This window comes from Bufo gargarizans, chromosome 7, assembly GCF_014858855.1.
Source record: "Bufo gargarizans isolate SCDJY-AF-19 chromosome 7, ASM1485885v1, whole genome shotgun sequence".
NCBI lineage: Eukaryota > Metazoa > Chordata > Amphibia > Anura > Bufonidae > Bufo > Bufo gargarizans.
The window spans coordinates 187,250,992-187,273,758 of NC_058086.1; the positions used below are offsets into that span (position 1 = coordinate 187,250,992).

Here is a 22,767-nt window from a genome sequence, read left to right on the forward strand (position 1 = left end):
CCAAAACCAGGTGCAGCTCTAAACATAGAACAGGAGCAGATCTTTCCCTTCTACCTCATGTCTATGGAGGCTCCACTTCTGGTTTTGGCTCACAAATCACTGATGGAAATCACTGACCAAACACTGAAGTGTGAACGAGGCCTAAGCGCGGTCGTCCGTATCCACGCAAGTAAGATGGATGATTGATGAAGGATGAAATAAATTCAGTCCAGACTTGGTATAATGTTGAACAACAGCTTTACGTGAACAAACTTGCATCAGAAACTATATTCAAGCTTTGTCTTGGTCATCAGCAGGTTTTAGCTTAACTTTTGGTAGGCAAACTCTCTCGGCTCTGCTACATCTGTCACTCTTTGAATCTGCTGTACTGGCAGAATTAAATAGAAACTTTTCCTTTCTGCTGAACTTTACTTGCTGTAGTATGACTCTGTCTTTATCTTTATCTGTATCCAGGGAACCTTTCCTCCTGGCTTCTCTTAAGCTCTTGGCTCTTTTCTCTTGTTCCAGCAGAGCTGATGGTGCTCTGCTGGTCTAGGCAGGGCTCCCCCAGAAGAGACAAGCTACCTCCTGCAGGGGGTCGACTATACACAACCTCTCCCCACAAAGGGGAAGGCTAGACTGACCTTTCACTAACTAACTAAACTCCTCCCTCTCTAGAGAGAGCTGGAATGGACAAAAAGGTTCCATTCCAGATAAGGCCTCGTTCACATCACCGTTTCTCCTTTCCGTTCTCCGGCTCCGTTGAGGAGCAGGAGAACGGATTCTGAAGATAACTGAGACCTAACTGAGCGTAACGGAGCCTAAAGACCCCATAGACTATAATGGGGTCATTTCGGTGTCCGATCAGAACATGATTGTTGCATGCAGGACTTTCGTCTCCGCTCAAAAATCATGTTCTGAGCGGACCCCGAACAGACCCCATTATAGTCTATGGGGTCTTTAGGCTCCGTTACGCTCAGTTAGGTCTCAGTTATCTGCAGAATCCATCCTTTCCGTTCTCCTGCTCCTCAACGGAGCCGGAGAACGGAAAGGAGAAGCGGTGATGTGAATGAGGCCTAAACTAGTTCTGCTAATATTGCTGCCATCTGATGGTGAACCAGGCACATTACATACAATACAACAGTTTCATAGGAAATAAATATAATTTTTTTTGCAGGCTATGAGATGAATACACACAATGTCATTAGATCAACCAAAGGACATATTGATGGGGCAAAAAGAGTGGTAATGCCCCCTAGCGGGGCGTTACACATGCACAGCCGCATCCTTCTTGTAAGTTCTTCCACAGAAGGGGGATCTTGACGCCCTAAGGGCTGGGGGGGGGGGGGGAATCTTGGAAGAAGAGCAGATGATTGCTGTGGGCTTCAGTTATACTGTATGGCTGTGAGATCTGCAGCTCTGGTAACCTGGATAATGCTGATCTCGAGGAGAAAACTGCTGACGGATAGGGACTGACTGCGGCAAGAGCTCCATACACAGCCTGGTTCTATCACGGAGGTCTGTGTATTAGAGGAGCGATCGGCGTTATCACTGAGCTCGGTTCTATAAGTATAGACGGTGTATTCACTTTTAATGCATCAAATCACATATGGAGGCTTATGTAATAGCAGAGCACAGAAAGCAGGTAGGGTGGCAATAATCAGGATCATTGTATAGGATACACGCCTGTATGCTGCAAATTATTATGGTACTTGTAGTTCTAGCCTTGTATTGCTGCACTGTGTGTATTGCATGTTAAGCTGATGGTCATGTATTCAGATTTCATTAGTAAATGTAGGAAACGGAGCATTGCACAAATAGCCCTTCAGCTGCAGAAAAAAGGCTGAGGGGTTATAAAGTTTGGCTTTTCGGCTCCCGATCCATTGTATCCAGATTCTGTAGAACTTTTTTTTTTTCTTATATTGCAGAAATATTCAAATTTTTTCGCACATAACCATAGGCCATATATATATCCTCTGTACTATATATTATGCAAAAAAAAAAAAGTTTCTGCAAAAGTTACAAAAAATGACTCTAAATTCTTCTTTAATTCTTTCAGGCAGGGTCTGACCAGAAGGAATATGGATCTGGATGTACTAAACATGTTCCTCATTGCCGGAGGTACCTTGCTTATCCCAATATTGGCTTTCGTGACCTCTTTCTTTCTTTGGCCGGCTGCACTCCTCAGAATTTATTACTGGTAAGCCTACAACTCCTCCATTGTTCACCTTACAGCCAGGGGCGTAACTACCATAGCGGCAGACCAGGCGACTGCTATGGGGCCCAGTGCAAGAGGGGGCCCAGTCATAGTTGGGATTATCTCCTTTTCTACAGGGGGTGAAAACTTGGTCAGGACTCTACCCTCTAAAGCAGGCATGCTCAACCTGCGGCCCTCCAGCTGTTGCAAAACTACAACTCCCAGCATGCCCGAACAGCCTACAACTATCAGCCTACAGCAGGGCATTGTGGGAGTTGTAGTTTTACAACAGCTGGAGGGCCGCAGGTTGAGCATGCCTGCTCTAAAGGAACAACTTTTAGCAAATGAGGCAGTAAAAAAAATGGCACAAAAGTAATAGAAAATGGTTTAGGCAGAAACCCTTTTGTCCTGTGTGGGGCCCCGGTTTGATCCTTGCTATGGGGCCCTTACTTCTCTGTGTGCCACTACTTACAGCCATTTCCCTCTAAGTGAATGTCCACCCTTTAACATCTCTGAGTACAGTAACCTGTTTTGATCACTCTCTAATGAGTTTATTGCAGTCAGAGTTCAGCTTTTCTGGTAAGAGCTCCAAAGGTGCTTTCTAGAAATAGTTACAGTAAAATTGAGACGATCTGCAGCCACCATACAGGGAGCAGGAGAACTTCTGGCATATTGTTGATTATTAAGTCCAAATAATGTGTGGTGTGATCCCAAAGATGGCTCTAAATTTCCTCTCTGGAAGATCGTCTTGACATTTTGTGATGATGCGCTTTGTTGTTACTTGGGTACTGTATAGGACTTTTCAGTGCCTTGGAAAAGTATTCATACCACTTGAACTTTTTTTTTTTTTTTTATATTGCGCCCACAAACTTAAAGGGAGTCTGTCATCAACATTTCACCTTTGTAACCCTTTCCATAGCTTTCTAGCATCCTTACAGTTAATAAAAACGTTACCTTTATGATCAATCCTGGACTTATAAAACCGGCAAACATCTTTGTAGCATATGCAAATGAGGGCTCGCAAGTGCCCAGGGGCGGCGTTACCCTCGTAGGTGCCCTGCTAGCTCAGCCTTTTCTTCGCTTCCCTCAGCCCGCCCATCCTTTCCCTCTGACCGCCTATCTACTAACTAATTGTTTCGCCGAAATCCCGCGCCTGCACACTCAGGCCGGCGCATGCGCACTGCGATGCCCATTCCTTGTACGGCATCACAGTAATTAATGCGCATGCGCCGGCTAACGGTGCGAAGCCGGCGCATGTGCATTAATTACTGTGATGCCGTACAAGGAATGGGCATCGCAGTGCGCATGCGCCAGCCGACGGACTGAGTGCGCAGGCGCGGGATCTCGGCGAAACAAGAAGTTAGTAGATAGGCGGTCAGAGGGAAAGAATGGGTGGGGGGAAGGAGGGGGGGGAAGCTAAGAAAAGGCTGAGCTAGAAGGGCACCTACGAGGGTAACACCGCCCCTGGGCACTTGCGAGCCCTCATTTGCATATGCTACAATGTTTTTTGCCGGTTTTATAAGTCCATGATTGATCATAAAGGTAACGTTTTTATTAACTGTAAGGATGCTAGAAAGCAGGGGCATAGCTAAAGGCTCATGGGCCCTGGTGCAATAGTTCAGCTTGGGCCCCCCTTCCCTCAGTGCTCTGTGGCCAGGGGTAGGGGAGCACATAGCCTTCCTGCTGCGTGAGGCAAAAATTGAAATGGCACCCCCCCATGCTAAATTCTTGACCTAACCTCTTCCCTCCAGCCAGAGATGTGACGATCAAGCACTTTCTATAATACTGGTGCCTTCTTTTGTGACACAAGGGTCTTTGGGCCCGGTAGCGACTGCTACCTCTGCACCCCCTATAGCTACGCCCCTGCTAGAAAGCTATGGGAAGGGTTACAAAGGTGAAATGTTGATGACAGACTCCCTTTAAATGTATTTTATTGGGATTGTATGTGATAGATCAAGACAAATTAGCAAGTGGGCGTGAAGTGAAAAGGAAATGATACAAATAAAAACCTGGAAAGTGTAGCATGCATCAGTGATCAAACAACATAATGAAAACCAAGGAACACACCAGACAGGTCAGGGATAAAGTTGTGGAGAAGTGTAAAGTAGGGTTAGGTAATAAAATAAATATCCTAAGCTCCTCTGAACATCTCACTAAGCTCTGTTCAATCCATCATCCGAAAAATTGAAGGAGTACGGCACAACTGCCAAACCAACCAAGACATGACCATCGGCAAGGAGTGCACGAATTGGAGAAGCAGCTGAGTGGCCCATGGTAACTCTGGAGGAGCTTAAGAGATCCTCAGCTCAGGTGGGAGAATCTGTCCACAGGACAACTATTAGTTGTGTACTCCACAAATCTGGCCTTTATGGAAGAATGGAAAGAACCATTTTGAACGCAAACCATAAGTCCAGTTTGCAGCTTGTCACAAGCCATGTAGGGGACACAGTAAACATGTGAAGGAACGTGCCCTGGTCAGATGTGACCAAAGTTGAACTTTATGGCCTAAATGCTATGTGTGGCAGAAAACTAATACTGTAAATCACCCTGAACACACTGTCCCCACAGTGAAACATGGTGGTGGGGACAGGAAAGCTGGTCAAAGCAGGGACATGGAAGCTGGTCAGAGTTAATAGCAAGATGGATGGAGCTAAATACGGGGAAATCCTGGAGGAAAACCCGTTAGAGGCTGCAAAAGACTTCAGACTCATGCGGCGGTTCACCTTCCAGCAGGTCAACAACCCTAAATATACAGCCAGAGCAACAATAGAATGGTTTAGAATAGATCAAAGCAAAAAAGAATGGGCAAAAATGTCAGCCTCTAGATGTGTTAGCCCAGCGGTCCGTGCCAGCGCGGCTGCCCCTACCCACAGGCACGGCTGTCATGCTCCCCCTTTCCCTCCTGCGGGCAGCGGGTAGCTTAACTGTTGCATCTGTGCTCCATGCCAGTTTACTTCCTGCTGGAGACCTGTACTGTTAGGGCTTGCATTGTTGCGTCTCTCCTCACCTGTGAAGCAGCACATGCATGCCCTCTGTCTAACCAGCCTATGACTGGATTGCAGGAGGTATTTAAAGGTGCTTCCTACCACAGGAAGATGCCTGAGCAACTCATGGTTACTAGTTTGTCTAGTTCCCTGTGTGAAGGTGTTTTTGAAAGTTTTGCTTTGCTGTGTACCAGATCCTGCTTTTGGATTTATCGGATTTTGCTTGTTTGCCGCCTGCCTCTGACCTTGTTTACGGACCTTGCTGGATCGCTGCCTGCCCTGACCACGTACTTCCCCCTCGGTTCTTGCCACTGACACTGCCACTGACTCGGGGACTGCTCTGGAGTGGCAACTACGCTAACAGCCCAAGCCTATCCTCACCACCAGAGGCTCTAGTGAAGACCAGGTAGTTGATTAGTCGCGCCCCTCCAGAGTATAGCCAGTCAGTGTCGCAGTGGGTCCATACCCGCTTGCATAACAATGTGGAAAGCTGGTAGAGACATACCCCAAAAGACTTGTAAAGTCCATTTATTTATTTTTAAAGACACGAAGTTAAGAGAAAATTCTGCTTTAACCCCTAAATAGCATAGCCATATAGTGTCAAACTGTCATGCTGTGCCTAACACAACAGTTCCTGCATATCTTATATTCATGCCTTCAAGTACTTACAGTGCCTTGAAAAAGTATTCATACCCTTTGAACTCTTTCACGTTACACCCACAAATTTTTATGTATTTTATTAGCAAAAGGTGGTCCTACAAAATATTGACTCGGGGGCTGAATATACTTGCTACTTTGTCTTGGTCTATCACATAAAATCCCAATAAAATACATAAAAATTTGTGGGTGTAACGTGAAAAAGTTCAAAGGGTATGAATTCCTTTTTAAGGCACTGTAAGTACTTGAAGGCATGAATATAAGATATGCAGGAACTGTTGTGTTAGGCACAATATGACAGTTTGACACTATATGGCTATGCTATTTAGGCGTCATATAGCAGAATTTTCTCTTAACTTCGTGTCTTTAAAAATAAATAAATGGACTTTCCAGACTTTGATCCTGCTCTGGACAAGGTTCTTGTATTAAGACCAGTGGTAACATTTTTGTGGTTCCATTTCAGGTACTGGAGAAGGGCCTTGGGGATGCAGGTCAAGTATGTCACCTGTGAGAACTACACCTTCTGTTACACATCCCGTGGACGACCAGGGCCAAAGCCATCAATCCTCATGTTACATGGGTTCTCTGCTCATAAAGACATGTGGCTGGCTATAGCCAAGGTGGGTGGGATATCTGTATTGCCTTCCATATTTCATTGCACTAGTCTTTCGTTGGGGTTCTTTAAAGGGGTATTCTAACCGAAGGCATAGATTTTTCTAGATTAAGCCACAAAGGTCTGGGGCTCCCAATTGTTGGATAGCCGCTGTCTCTCTCCTTTGTGATCTAGAAGAGTCTACAAGTGCACTCTCCCAAAAAAATAAATCTTTCTTGAGAATATTCCTTTTGATTTTGCCACTTTTATTAGTTGCAGCTGCGATTTTTATATACATTTTTTTTTTTTTTTAAGCCACCGTTGGCAGTTTCTGAAAAGGGGCATGGTGAGGGCAAGGTCTGGGCGGGCCCATTGCCCTTGGCATATTCATCATTATTTACTCTAGAAACTGGTGTAAATAATAGCTGAAATCTGATTTAACACTGGGCACAGACTGGCAGAGAAGGCATGTAATATATGAATGACATGCCTTCTCTGGCAGTGCAGGCCCTATCAAGACCGGTGTAGCACTTGCTAGTTTTGATAAATCAGGGCCTAAATGATCTGTAATCCTTAAATTAGTAAAGCTATCTGGCAGGTTATTCTGGCAGAGGAACAAATTGCTGGAGTTCACTGTATCCAGCATAGCCGAATATGGCTGCGCACCGTCGGAGTCCATTGACTAAAAGAATCATTTTTTTTTTTTTTTTTTTTTTTTTTTTTCTCCGGCCAAAATGTTGTGCTTGTGCCAGAAATTGTCCGAATCAAATTATAGTCAAAAGGGACTGGCGGTGAGCGGCAGTATCTGGCTTAACTGCAGGTGTGGAACTAGCCTAACACTTAAGCTGACTCTCAATTCCATACTTCTTACAGTTCCTTCCTAAAAACTTGCACGTGATTTGTGTGGATATGCCTGGACATGAGGGAACCACGCGCTCCGCTTTAGATGACTACACCTTCAGTGGGCAGGCGAAAAGAATACACCAGGTACGTATTAAATATAATGAAGGGAGGGTCTCTTAGGGAGTGCTTTTAATTCATGCCCTTAAATTGTATGATGAGCCTGTATTACCAGCTGATAACCCGATAACTGATATTAGCAATATATTAAACAGAAAAGAGAGGCAGTAGAGACACAGATTCTGTCTCTCCTGTACTTCCCATCCAGTAATAGTACACTGATGTGGAAGCTCCAACATGGCAGTTAATAGCGGTGAGGTTTGACCTCTCAAAATTTTATCTGGTTTTCCAGGCTCAGGCTAAGTCATCAATATATCGATGGTCCAACTTTCCCCATCACCATGATCTGCTTTACCTGCACCCGCCAACTCCAGAAGAAGCACCTTGAATGGTAGCGGAGCTGCAGTAACCCGGCACAGCCACTACACTTTGAACAGCGCTGTGCTTCTGGCTACGTTCAAAGCTCTCCTTTCAGCACTGGAGGCTACAGGGAACAGCTGATTGGTGGAGTGCGAGGTGTCGGAACCCCACCAATCGGATATTGATGACCTATCCTGAGGATTGGTCAGCAATACCGGGAGACTGGAAAACCCCTTTTAACCCCTTAATGCATTTTCATTTACATGTAGTCTCTAGGCCTCCAGCATCAGGCCCCGGCGCTGCCACACTATAAAACTAGTCACAAATTAAGCAGGTGGGTGGAGCTTAACCTATGTTAGTCAGGCTCCGCCCACCTGCTTAATTTGTGACTTGTTTTAGTAAGGCAGCGCCAGAGACAGGAGTGCATATCATGCAGGTGAGATGAGCGCTCTGACTGGGCCCAGCATTAAGTACAGTGAAAATGCCAGGCCGCGTTACATGAAGACTGGGGGCCACTACTGGGGGGCAGTGAGAGATTACTTGGGGCATTACTGGGCGATCAGGAACCAGGGGTGTGACAATTGCGGACACCGTGTGCGACCGGGCAAGCTGAGAGGAAGGGGCTCCGATCCAAAGTTTGCCATTGGGCCCATAGCACTCTAGTTACGCCACTGTATCTGTCTATTATAAAGCACCAGGAATCCGTATTTTCAGAGGACATTGAACCTTGACAGATATCGGGCTTCCATGCAAAACATTGCATAAGGTATTTTACAAATGTAAAGGCAAAAAGAAGCCTGGACACAATCACATTAATAGCACTTTGATAGATTGCACTTGTGGATAAGCACATGTCACCCTCTCACTCAGAGATATGCCACAGCTCTGTAATTCTTTAGAGATTAAAATCTTCCCTGCCATGCTGCACGTAAGATGATTACATTCCATCTGCTTCATCTTTTCACTTAATAGAAGGAATAAAAAAAGCGAAAGACAAAATCACGATGACTTCAAACTATAATAATCCCTTTTTAAATAGAGTCCTGACTTTTATGTAACACCTGCTCGACAGAATGTCAGATCAACCAGTCTACAAAGAAAAAGGCTAATAAATAAAAAATTTTTTTTTCATTTCTACGATTAGTAAAGTGAATGGGTAATAAGCCAGGGTTTTTGCAGCTAATAAGTACGATTTAAAAGCTATGGACACCTTTTGGGCTAAAATATTTTTTTCAATTGGTCTTTATAAAAAAAAAAACTGCCGTGCAGCTTTCAGTTTCAGTGTGAATCGTCTATAGACGATTGCTCTCTACCTTTGGATTTGTAGCCCTTGTCTCTGAAATCCTGGCAGCTCTCAAGCACTCATAATAGGTCAATTCTAATCAGACTGTTTGCTTAAAGGTGTTGTCCGGGCTCAGAGCTGACATATCCCCTTCACCCAGGCAGCCCCTCTGAGTGGAAATGCGCCGGTGCTCTCCCTTACCCTGCGCTGCATCACTCAGGGCAAAGGTTGTTTTTGTTTATATTTTTAGACTGCAAGGCTGAGGATTCCACCTAGCAGTGTTCCTGGTGACGCCGCTGGCACTGATGGGTGTGCTTTAGCGCTGCCCTAGCTGTTTTGCAGGCTAGGGCAGCGCTAAAGCCTGCCCATTAGTGCCGGTGACATCACCGGGCTCACTGCTAGGCGGAAGCTTCCGCCTAGCATTCCCGTGGTGAGAACCGGTACGTCATTGGATCTGCGGAAAAAGCCTTTGAGATGAAATGCTCCGCTGTTCAACTCAGAGGGGCTGCCTGGGTGAAGAAGGGGATATGCCCGGGTCAGCTCTGAACCCAGACAATCCCTTTAAGTGAGTGTTTGATCTGTCAGGAAAGGACAGATAAGGGTTACAGATTGAGCCGTCAGAGCAGCTCCCTGACAGATTCAGTGTGTGGCAATAGTCAGTAGATTGACTAAAATATTTTCAGTGATCTACTGCTGCTGAGAAAATGTTTTTTTTTGAACATGAGGTTCATTTTACACCTTTTAATGAAACTGTGTGAGGCCAGTGGCTACTTTAAGGCAACCTCTTTTATGTGAGTCCCTATTCTGTTAGCCGAGGGGGCCAACCAAGCAGCCCAAAAGCAACCCTTCTACTGGTCTAAGCTCCCTTGGCCCTGGTCCAGATCCTTTTCCCCCATGAGCACATGAAGTGGTGTTTTTTTCCATCGGTTCACATGGCTGTGTGATGGTCTCTGTTGCGTAAGTGCTGTACTTGTGGGGGGAATGCGACACAGGGCCAAAGGGGCTTAGCCAGGCAGCAGGGACTGCTAGGTTGCTTCCCCAGTGTTGTGTCATGGCAGCTCTGGTCACCTTGTATATATTTTTCAAAACTGAACCCAACAACGGAATAAAATCAGGGGTGCACCTAGACTTTCTGCTGCCTGAGGCGAAAACTGGCTCTGCCCTCCCCCCCTCCCTCCCCATGCCAATTTCTTAACCTAACCCCTTTGCCACAATGAAAGTGCTCATTGTCTATGGCCCTTCCACTGTCCACCTCTTGCCCCTACCTGGTGCTGCAATATCAGATTGGTGGGTTTCAGCTCTGCATACTGCACCAAGCACAGTGCTATTCATTGTATAGTGGCTGTGCTTGGTACTGCAGCTTAATTCACTTGAATGGGGTGAGCCAAGCACTGCAGCCTCTGCAACAGCTGATCAGCAGGGATGCCAGGAGGGCCCCGTCCGATCGGATATTAATGGCCTGTCCCTAGGTTAGGTCAGCAGAATTAAAATCCCAGACAGCCATTTTGCCATATGGGATGTATGGCCCTCTAATGTCAAGGTCAACATTTAAGTGGACTTTTATGCATCGGGTTTAAGCCTTCAGCTTGACAGAAATGGGGACAAATAGAAGAGAGTAATATTAGTGCAGAATTGTCTGTAGTGTGTAACCATGGAGACACATTGGTCTGCATGGGAGCTGTATACACAAAACGTTAGGGTATTTTTAGTTCAGTGCTTGCATTAGGTTTTATTTGAAATGCACTGGAGCCATAAAATAATGTTAGCAAAAGTGCCCCTGGCCCATAAATTCATTACTTGATAAGTATGAGTCTTTCCATTCATTCCTGATTTGTTCTTTAAATGAAGATAGTATAAAAAATTTATATATTTTTTTATATTTTTCTTTGTTCGACAGTTTGTTGAAAGCATAAATTTGAATAAAAAGCCGTTCCATCTTGTGGGCACGTCCATGGGGGGATGTGTCGCTGGGGTCTATGCTTCCCTGTATCCCTCTGACATCTCCAGCCTGACTCTCATCTGCCCTGCAGGTAAATGCACTGACTGCGTGTTAACAATCTCTACCGGCAGGTCTATTATAGGTTGGCATGCCGCCTTCCAAAAACAGCACCACCCCTGGCTATGGGTTGTCTCTGGTATTACAGCTCAGCTCTGTTGCAATCACTTGGACAGAGCTGCAATATCGTGCACAACAGGGGTGCTGCTGTTTTACTATTTTTATATAGGGTATTGTGGTTTGTATATGGCATCTGTAACCTCTATTCGTTTGTCCTGTCCCCCCAATTTGTACAAAACCAGGTTTGCAGCATCCTAAGGACAGCAAATTTCTGAAACATCTGAATGAGGTCAAGGATTCTGGTGACGACGCAAAAATCCTCCTTATTCCTTCCACTGCTGAAGAAATGGAGCAAATGCTGAAGCTTTGTTCATACGTTCGCTTCAAGATCCCTCAGCAGGCGAGTAATGATGCCTATAACGGTTCAATATTTCCTGTATTACGCTATAATTTCTATTAGCTTTAGGGCGCATTCAAACAGCGGTCTGCAAAAATGCGGATCTGTTTTTCTGCGGACAGTTCAGCATGATTGCACTTGCACATTTTTCGGACCCATAGAATTCAATAGGGTCACGTCCTGATTTTCACTGACAAAGATAGGACACGTTTTATCTTGCGGGGGCTGTGGTATGGAAGAAAAGATGCAGACAGCACACAGTGTGCTGTCCGCATCTTTTGGGGCCCCATAGAAGTGAATGGGTCTACATCTAATCCGCAAATTGCGGATCAGATGCGGAAAGCAACATACGGCCGTCTGAATGAGCACTTACCCAGCACTGATAAAAATCAAAGTATCGCCCGTAGTAACATATCAGCCAATCAGACTGCAGCTCCCATTTGTCTCGTGGCAGCAAAGAAATTGAAAGCACTGATTTGATTGGTTGCCATCATCGGCCTAAGTTATCAAAACTGTCTTAAAGTGGGTTTTTTTAGGAATTAAAGGTGTTATCCAGGATAGGTGGTCATTATCAAATCGGCGGGAAACCGAGTCCCATTCCCTGTTCCAGGGGGGCCCCCGCGCCCACCGGACCTGAGGATAGCTCATTCATCTTTTCTTACCGGAAAACCACTTTTAATAGAAGTGCTGGTCCTGTTGCCCATAGCAACCAATCACAGTGCAGCTTTCATTTTCCCAGATCAGTTTACAAAACTAAAGCTGATATTTGATTGGTTGCTATGGGGAACAGGACCAGTTTTCTTTGGCAGTCGTCCATCCATGAGGCCCATGGTATTAAAACGGAGAGAAAAGGGGCAATTGTGTAGCATAGCAACCAGTCAGAGGTGACAACCAAAATGGCTGCTGCCGTTATGGCTACTATAGGGTTTTGCAGAAATACATAAACAGGAGTGATATCACTGATAAAATGGCTGATTGCCAACAGGGATTCTTGGGATACTGCTCAGCAGCTCCTATCGGTGTCCATGTTGGTTAAAAAAAAAACATTATTTTTTTTTCTTTAGATTTTATTTTAGGGCAAACTGCTGTTACTTTTTTTTATACATATTGTCCAACTGTACAGCTATTTCAGAAAACCAGGCACAGTCTCCACGATTATGATATTATGTAGCTCCCATCGTATATGTCGGCGTACATAATCAGCTCTGTACAGGTCTGGGCACAGATGGCGCATAGTTGTAGGTCTGGCACGGAATTCTGTGGCCGTCAGTTCTCTGCCCTACTAACCGTGTCCCCTGTGTATCTGGTTCCAGATGATATGAAATATTACTTTACCCTGAGCCATCCATAAGAAATGCACGTAATTTAAAACCTCTCTAAAATCCTGTTTAGGCTTTATTCACACGAACGTATTTTTGGTCTGCCACTCATCCGCCTTTCTTGCGAATCGGATGCAGACCCATTTATTTCAATTGGGCCGCAAAAAAATGTGGACAGCTGTCTGCGTCCATATGTCCGTTCTGCAGTCCCGCGAGAAAAGCTAGAACCTGTCCTATTGTCAGTTTTGTGGACAATAGGCATTGTTACAACTGGTCTGCAAGTAAAACTCATGCAAGACGGACGTCAACTGTATTTTTTGCGGACCGCAACATACCGTACATAGTCGTGTAAATGCTCCCTTAGGCCTCTTTCAGACAGGCGTTGCGGGAAAATGTGCGGGTGCGTTACGGGAACACTCGCGATTTTTCGCCGTACTATAGTAACAGTATACACTTTATATCCAATTCCCATCATCTGTCTTTCATTTTAGGTCTTACAAGGGTTTCTTGAAGTTCGCATTCCTCACAATGACTTTTATAGAAAAGGCAAGTAATAATCTGCAGCGCACAAACCTGCTTATTACTAATGTATGAACGCGGCTTGAAATGAATGGGCGTTTTATTACCGCTTGTAAAACCCATCATGATATCGTGAATAATGGATGGATATTTGGCAGGGAATAGTCTGTCATCACTCATATTGTTTTATGATTATGAAACTAAACCATTAAAGGGTTGTTCCAAGTTTTGAAGTCATCCCCTATCCACAGAGAGGATAACTAACTGATAAGTGGGGGTCTGACCACTGGGGCCCCAATGGATCCTCAGAACGGGGGTCATTCCTCTGATATGATGGAGTGGCAGGTCGGGCATGTGCACTGGTGCTTCATTCATTCTCTAAGGGACCGCCAAGTGCTGTACTCGCCTACCTCTGGTGGTCTTATAGAGCGTGAATGGAGCAGCAGGGCACATGCCCGACCTGCCGCTCCATCTGATCAGGATTGGTGGGGGTCCCAGCGGTCAGTGGATAGGGAATAACTTCAAAACTTGGCACACCCCCTTTAAGTAATTTTTTTTATTTTTTTTGTATATAGCATACAAAAAGATCAGAAAAAAAACAGACCTCCACATTCAAAGACGTTTGTATGCCATGAAAGTGTCCTTTTAAAAGGGGTAGTCTCTTGAAGGGAAGACTTTTGGACATGTGTAGAGCATAAAGGGGTGAGCCGCCATTTAAGACCCCCCCCCCCCCCCCCATCTATTAGCCCCATCTATTAACCACAAAACCGTGTGGATGTTATTGGGCCCTTGTGGAGAGGATGTTCAGCTCCGGTTGGATTCATCCCCTTGGTTACTAGATGACAAGGTTCTCCATGTGACTCCACTGTCCAATGGAACTGCCCGTTTAAAAGGGTGGTCAGTTGGCTGAAATGTCATGCAAAGAGAGAACAAACATCAGTTCCTTCAGTGACCAAACCTAGCTGTGTGATGGGCTCATCTTATACTTTGCTGTGGGGCCTCCTTTCATGGATACATATCACCACATGGCTGGCCATTTTTTTTAAATACCTGCCATGTAATACCACATTTTTCCTGCAGTGGCCACCATTGTCACTAGGGTATTCTGAAGCCAGAATCGCAGCGATCAGCTGATCGACAGCTTCCATCTGAAAAATAGTTGTCTTCATGAGATAAACCTTCCAATACTTTCATCTGATGTTTTAGCATGATAAATAACATGTATTATATTATCCTGAAAATGATAATTAACACAGTCTTCATTGTTTAGTATTTTTAGATCTTGTAGAAGAGAAGTCGCGTTACTCTCTACAGGACAACATGCATAAAATTACTGCTCCTACTCAAATAATATGGGGCAGACAGGACCAGGTATGTGTCTTGCTTATACTTTACAATGGTAACTAAAGAGAAAATGTATAAGAAAATCCCTAGAACTGATCCTATCAGTGAAAACTGTAATAAATGGCATTTTACAGATTAAAGGGGCATTCCATTGAAAGAGATTTATTACATATCTGAGATACGCTATAAATGTCTTACCAGCTTTCCACATCTCCTGTCATTTGCAAGCCCCTACTAAAGCTATACAGGAGTTGCAGGTTCAGCATTCTTCTAATAGAGGATGTAAAGAAATATAATATGCCATATAGTGCTGATATTTTGCAGTATTTTGAAGATTTTGAAAGATATCCAGATTAAACCAGGCACTCAATATGGAGATAAATCGATCAAACTATTTATTAAGGGATTAATTCCCACAATCACGATATATATGCAATAAAATACCATAAAATCACATAATTCACTAAGAGAAAACTTATCACATAGCAGCAATATACGTATACTTTCTAACAATGATGCGGTTTGAAATTAAATACCGCAACCCTTGTTCCAGTCTGGAAGAAATCGCAATTCCATGTATCGTAACAAGTCTTATGAACATGCGTCGGTCTTAAATCGGTGGTCACAAAGTGTAACAAGGTGGCGTCCCACCTGTTTGAGCAACTGTGTTGCTTTGTTTTACCTGTCCAGTATGTCCTTATCCTACGTCCGGACCTAAGGAGATGTGCTGTGGGAACGATGTCACCTGGATATCCGCTCACAGAACTTCGTTTGTGGCTTTTTATGCAGGGATGCCTGCTCTGAGCTTTATGTTCATAAGACTTGTTACGATACATGGAATTGCGATTTCTTCCAGACTGGAACAAGGGTTGCGGTATTTAATTTCAAACCGCATCATTGTTAGAAAGTATACGTATATTGCTGCTATGTGATACGTTTTCTCTTAGTGAATTATGTGATTTTATGTTATTTTATTGGTATTTTATTGTACATTTTTTTGCATATATATCGTGATTGTGGGAATTAATCCCTTTAATAAATATAGTTTGATCGTTTTATCTCCATATTGAGTGCCTGGTTTAATCTTGATATCTTTCGCAATCTTTCCGTGACTAGGGTGGGTCACATAAACCAAGGGCACCTTGAATCCATTACTAAGCTGTAGTGATCCACAGACACTTTATTCCGATTCTAAAGATTTTGACTTATAATGCTGTATTTCTATACATATCCACCAGGATGCACTTATTGTGTGTGTGTGTGTGTGTGTGTGTGTGTGTGTGTGTTAATTACAATACATATTGCTATTGTGTTGTATTTTTTTGCTTTTCCTATGACTTTGAGGGGAAGCTCCAGCTAGTCATGCATTTCTCCAGCAGCGGCCACTGCAAGGGTGATGCGGTATTTAAAGGACATCTGTCAGCAGATTTGTACCTATGACACTGGCTGACCTGTTACATGTGCGCTTGGCAGCTGAAGGCATCTGTGTTGGTCCCATGGTCATATGTGTCCACATTGCTGAGAACAATGATGTTTTAATATATGCAAATGAGCCTCTAGGAGCAACGGGGGCGTTACTGTTACACCTAAAGGCTCTGCTCTCTCTGCAACTGCTGCGCCCTCTGCACTTTGACAAGGACAGGTGTGGTGATGTTTTCACTGCCTGGTCCCCCAGTTGCTCCTAGAGGCTCATTTGCATATATTAAAGCTTAAAGGGTTTCTACCACTTGCTTTGCGCACATTTTGTTTTCAGACACTAGCGATCCGCTAGTGTCTGATGTACAATACAAGCTAAGTATTATATTCTTCTGTTCGGCCGTTTGGTTTAAAAAATGTGTGCAAAGCAAGTGGTGGAAACCCTTTAATGCGGACACATATGAACATGGGACCAACACAGATGCCTTCAGCTGCCAAGCGCACATGTAACAGGTCAGCCAGTGTCATAGGGACAAATCTGCTGACAGATGCCCTTTAAATATCAGCCCTTCAAGTGAATGGCTAGGGGGAAATTACATGGCGGATTTTTGATAAGGGATCTATTGGAAAATCCTGCCATTGTTTTATGTGGAAATCTGCACCAAAGTTCATATGATATGGATTTGAAAAAAGATTGAGCATGTCCATCGTTACTGTGGTCTCTGTGGAAAATGTATCTTCCGTCCTGCATAACGGAAACCAGACAGATCCGTTGTGCTGCCCATAGACCTCTATTATGACGGATCAAAAGGTTTCTTTTTTTTATTTTTATTCCGTCTTACAAATTCCATTATTTTCCGTTGTAACCGAAAGCAATAACGGAATTCACAACGTTCATGTGAACCTGCCCTTAGACTGCCAGATGATGGCTAATGAACCTTGCTACGAATGCTCTTTAGCAATCATCTGCCGGTCTAATACAGGCTTAAGACGCTGCAATAAGTTGTTTTATTCTTTTATCTAAAGGTTCTTGATGTTTCTGGAGCAGAAGTCTTGGCTAATGCCATACCAGGAAGCCAAGTGGAAATACTGGAGAACTGCGGACACTCAGTAGTGATGGAACGACCTCGAAAATCTGCAAAACTGATGGCGGACTTTTTATCTTCCTTGCAAAGCACAGAGAACAATAAGAAGCATGATTAAACCTTCAGGAAGGCTCAGGACTCCTTATGGTCTTCTCCATACTGTATTTCTCTGAGTGTCTCAGGGGATCATGTAGAACTTCTAGGAAAGTAGCTTAGTTCCTTGTGAAGACCAGACGACCAGAACTGTGTCTGAATTCAGATGACTTCCAGATCAGCGGGGTTGCGCACAATGGGTGTCGCAAGCTGTGGCATTGACAAAGGCTGTTTTGTTGTAACTGGTGCTCGCTGGCAATGTAATAGTTAAAGCCTTCATTCCAACTGATACAATACTCCAGAGTCCAATGACCCGATGCTCTGTAATGATAGAAGCGTGATGAATTTGGTCATAAATTAAAAGATATAAAAAAGTCAAGTAAGAGAATCCCATTAATAGTGATAAGCGGTGAGACAATTTCACAATTATATTGGCCACTTTACCTGGCAGAGACCTATAAAAACATTGCACCACTTGCAGTGTGTGCGCTTATATCTGGGTATTGTGCCTTCCAAGCAGTTTTATGAGGAGAACGTCATATACAAATCAGCATTGACACTGTGCCCATGATGGATGATTCTGCTGCTATACAATGAGCACTGCATGGCTGTTTATCGCCCAAGTCATTTCCCTGTGGAATTAGTACCCAATGGTCCATCTACGTGGACTGGTAATTGTACATAAACGAGTGCTAATTGGCGATCTAATGCCGATCGGCACTCAATTAGTACATCTAATCGTCATACTGTACCTTAAAAGGGTTATCCATATTTTTAGACTTTAGAAGGGTTTTCTGAACACTTTATACTGATGACCTATCCTATCAGTATCTGATCAGTGGGGGTCCGACACCTGGGACCCTCACTGGTCAGCACCATTCAAAGTAGCTTTCCCTAGGCCAGTGATCACTCAGCTTTCCCTAGGCCAGTGATCATCTGTCACATGGCCTGGGCGCAGCTCAGCCCTATTGAAGTGAATGACGCTGTGCTTCGTGGCTGGCGGACCCCCACCGATCAGATACTGTTGACTTATTCAGGAGATAGGTCGTCAGTATAAAGATCTCGCAAAACACCACCCTATTGTACGTGGTAAAAAAAATTGGTCATCTGCTCAGTTTCAGCTCCCTTCAGTGGTCTTCAGTTCCTGTCCTGTAAACTGACCGTGGTCCGTAAAAATCCACGTATGTGTGAATGAGGCCCATCGCTGCTGGGTTACGTGCCTCTCGTGAATATTTCACTACTTAGGCCAGTTACTGGCTATAGTAACCACGTGAACCTGGAAGTTTGTAGGACAGGGACCTGCAGAGGGGAGCAGGCGAGTGATTATTTTATTTTTATTTTTTTCACCAAGTTAATATCTGAAAAGCTGGAGAAAAGCTTCAGGTGATAGACTATATTAATTTCAGATCTGTGGAGGTCCGACCTCTGGTGCCATTGCCAATCAACTGTTGATAGGGGTCGTGGCATTTAGGCAAGCACTGTGGCCTCTTCCTTGGACTGATACATTACCTCCATCAATGAAATAGCCATTGTGCTGCATTACCAAGCACAGCCACTATACAATGTACAGCTTCAAATAAATTCACATTTTCTGTCGCAATGAACCATAACAGCCGGCAGAAGGAAAAATCTTCTTTTATTTTCGCAGTATAATTAAATTAATAAAATACAAATAAAAATAAAAGGCAGCGTGTTTCGGGGATCAACAGGTCCTAACTGGATGAAGGGGACCTGTTGATCCCCGAAACGTTTTTTTTATTTTTTTTTTATTTATCTCATTTTATTTATTTTTATTATACTGAGAAAAAAAGATTTTTCCTTATGCCGGCTGTTATGGTTCCTTGCGCCAGAAAAGGGGAATTTATTTGAGGCCTCCTGCACACGACAGTATTTTTTAACGTCCCGCAAAACGTGGTTCCGTTGTACCGTGATCCGTGCCCGTTTTTTCTTCTGTGTCTGCCGTGATTTTTGGAGGATCCACGGACATGAAAAATGAAAAAAAAAATCTAAGTCAAGTTTGCCATTGAAATGATAGGAAAAAACGGACATGGATCACGGACACGGATCACAGATGCCAATCTTGTGTGCATCCGTGATTTTCACGGACCCATTGACTTGAATGGGTCCGTGAACCGTTGGCCGTGAAAAAAATAGGACAGGTCATATTTTTTTCACGGCCAGGAAACACGGATCACGGACGCGGCTGCCAAACGGTGCAGTTTCCGATTTTTCCACGGACCCATTGAAAGTCAATGGGACCGCAGAAAAACACGTTAAACGGGACAACGGCCACGGGTGCACACAACGGTCGTGTGCAGGAGGCCTGAAGCTGTATCCGTCCTCCTGGGAGTTTGGGCACCTGTGCCTTAAGGCCTCCCCCTTGGCAGCACACCTGACAATCAGGCTTTGCATCTCAACAACTCAACATTAGCGTTGTGCCTATACCAGCATAACCGCAAAAAGTGAGCCTCCTTTTTGGAGTTTTATATTTTTTTTCTTGGGACGTACTTACCTTATGGCGTGCCTTTCTACGCAGTGACCCTTTGCCTACTTGGATACTATACAATGTACGGCGCTGTGCTTGGTATACTAAGAGACCATAACACAAATAGCAGATTGGGAGGAGTACTGGGAGTCAGACTACCACTGATAAGATATTCCAGTACCTAAATATGGATAAATATATATATTTTTTTTTTTGTTGTGTTTTAGCGAATCTGCACTAATGATATAAATATCAGTTTTATCAATATAAGGCGATACCATATGAATATAGTATTTACCATAGAAATTTGGCCACAGGGGGCAGTATTTCAGGGCTTTATGGCTCTTGCATCTGTATTTCTTTACCCATGGACCGGTATGCAATTCTTTTTTGTCTTAATAAATACACACATTGTTACTATTGTGTCTTTTTGTTTTTTCTGCTCATTTTGGCATGCTGAAGGCAATATGGGGGAAAAAAAGGGAGAAATTCAGATCCCATCGCTTCTGCTCATTTGCCCATTGACATTGGACAATCTACCCAATGATTTGAATAAGCAATATTATGTCATGCAGGAGAATTCCATTTAAGGCCTCATGCACACTACCAGATGTGGATCAGACCCAATTAATTGGGCTGCAAAAGATGCGGACAGCACATTGTGTGTTGGCCGCATCCATATGTTTTTTCCCCAGCCCCTCAAAAAACGATGGAACATGTCCTATTCTGTCTGTTTTATGGACAAGGGTAGGACTCTTTACAGGAGTTGGAAAAAAATGGTGACATGCACTCAGCCTGGAATCTGTTTTGTGGATCTGCGATTTACGGACAGCAAAACATATGGTTGTGTGCACGAGCTCTGAGCTGCAGTAACCTGGCACGGCCACTGCATTTTGAGTGGGGCTGTGCTTCCTGCTCTGTTCAAAGTGGTAGTTCTGGCACCAGCGACTGCAGAGAACAGGTGATCTTGTTCATGCGTAGCGTCAGACCCCACCCATTGGAACCTGGAAAAGCCCTTTTAAAGGAGTATTCCGGTTTTGCAATTTTCGGCACCAATTGACAGGAAGCGGCACGTTTTCGCCTTCTACGGGTCCATTCACACGTCCGCAAGTGTTTTTTGTTTTTTTTCAGTCCGCAAAACGGACACCGACCATGTGCGGACCGCACATGGTCGGCACTGTGATAAAAATGCCTATTCTTGTCCATGGCTGCGGACAAGAATAGAACATGTCCTATTTTTATTTTTATTTTTTTCGGGGCCGCGTAATGGTGTGCTGTCCGCATCTTTTTGGGCCCCCATTGAAATGAATAGGTCCACACCCGTTATGCAAAATTGTGGAATGGATGTGGACTAGTTAATGCTGATGTGTGAATGGGCCCTAATAGTAATTGTTTATCGATAATCCCCCGTTTTCCTGCACTCTATCCCGGTCACGTGACATTTTCCACTGCGGTGGTTCCCTGTCCTGATGACCTCACATCTACATCTGAGGCATGACCAGGCTTGAGAGGCTCTGCCCTGTAGATACAACATCATCAATGACCTTGCCTCTTAGGGTGACGTTCTGGTCCTGGACCCAACCCTGTAGACGTGATGTCCGCAACGATGCTGCTTCTTAGGTCGAGGTTTTTCCAGCAGGGGCTTCAAGCAGGCTTGGATCAGACATTCGAGCTGGGAGGGAGAGGCGGTGAGCTGATACTACAGACACTCTTTGCGCTGCGATATAAACACAGGGAGTGGGTCACCTCACAATTAAGATGAAGGAATCAAAATCCGCTCAGACCTTCATCTGGATTAAGGTTGAATGCTGGTGTTATTTTTTTTTCTTTGTGTGGAACCCAAAAAATCCCTTGAAACGAAGTCTGTCACCAGGAAATTCAGTGGTGAACCAGACACAACACCTAGTCTGGCTAGCTAAGCTGAATGTAATGATACCTTCATCAATGCTTCATTCAGGATAAAAGTAACTTTAATCCAAATGCAAAGGAGCAGGTAAGTGCACCAAGGGCGGGCCCAAACCACTCTGTGCACATTTGCTCCTCCTGCTTCCTGTGCAAGCTCCTCCCTCTCCTTAACTGACAGGGCCAAGTGAAATGACTATGCAGGAACCTGGTTCTGCCCATGAGGAAGGAGAGGGAGGAGTAAGGGTGCACACAGGGACTTTGGCCCACTCTTGGTGCACTTTACTACTCATTTGGATTAAAAGTACTTTGCCTTCAAAATGAGGCAATGGATCATTAAGGGAAAGGTATCATTACATTCAGCTGAGCTAGATCTGCAAGACATTGTGCCTGTTTTAACAGTGATGTCATGTTAAGTAGGGAACAGGTCAGATTTGACCTCCACCCACATCATGGTTTCTACCTACTTAGATGATCCGCCCTAAACGGCAGCACCCAACTGGACAAAGGTCCCTGAGTCTGAGTAAGCCTGCACCAACTGACAAAAGGGGAAGTTACATACGAGTTCATGTCAGAACCATGGAATAAACTAACGCAGAGTAATATACAAAGCAGGGTCAAAACCAGAGGCAAAGTCACTAATAGGCAGAAGGTCAGAAATCCAGGAGACCACAAGAAACACAAACTAGTGTGCGGGGCAAGACCACCAGTCATAGGCAAATGTGGCCAGCGGGTGACTGTTTAAATACCCCGCTGACAGGAAGCACATGAGGCAGGCATCAAGTCTGATTGGCTAGGTGTCCCTGCTCCCTGATAGGCCAATCAGCCCCACTGTCAGCTCGGCTGGTTGCCACTGTAATGGAGGAACGCCTGCGAAGCCAGGAGCGCAATCTGGTTGTCAAATGTGATGAGGCCTGGGAAAAACAGGCCCTGTGTCTTCCGATCTGGACCCGTGAACCCCCTTTGCCTGGACAGTTTGCTACAAGTTATGCAACCCATTGTTGTCTTGAATAGAGATGGCCTTGCGGTTCGCCTGGCGGTCGTTTTGTGGCGAACTTTGCTCGTTCGCTGAACAGGTGAACATTTGGCGATGTCCGCCGGCGCCATATTCTTTGCATTGTGCAGAACTTTGACCCATGA

At 44.5% G+C, this 22,767-nt stretch overlaps 1 protein-coding gene across 3 annotated transcripts in view; it reads left to right on the top strand.

The window, feature by feature from the left end:
- LOC122943688 (monoacylglycerol lipase abhd6-A-like) overlaps nt 1-18,986 on the top strand; it is a 28,920-nt gene extending 9,934 nt beyond the window's left edge. For all 3 annotated transcript variants that reach the window (XM_044301616.1, XM_044301615.1, XM_044301614.1), the window contains exons 2-9: nt 2,039-2,179; nt 6,281-6,437; nt 7,283-7,396; nt 10,909-11,041; nt 11,310-11,467; nt 13,275-13,329; nt 14,573-14,673; nt 17,089-18,986. In XM_044301616.1, the coding sequence (XP_044157551.1) occupies nt 2,061-2,179; nt 6,281-6,437; nt 7,283-7,396; nt 10,909-11,041; nt 11,310-11,467; nt 13,275-13,329; nt 14,573-14,673; nt 17,089-17,265 (1,014 nt within the window). In that variant the 5' untranslated portion in view covers nt 2,039-2,060 and the 3' untranslated portion in view covers nt 17,266-18,986. The remainder of the gene's footprint in view (nt 1-2,038; nt 2,180-6,280; nt 6,438-7,282; nt 7,397-10,908; nt 11,042-11,309; nt 11,468-13,274; nt 13,330-14,572; nt 14,674-17,088) is intronic.
- Nucleotides 18,987-22,767: the final 3,781 nt, after the last annotated feature.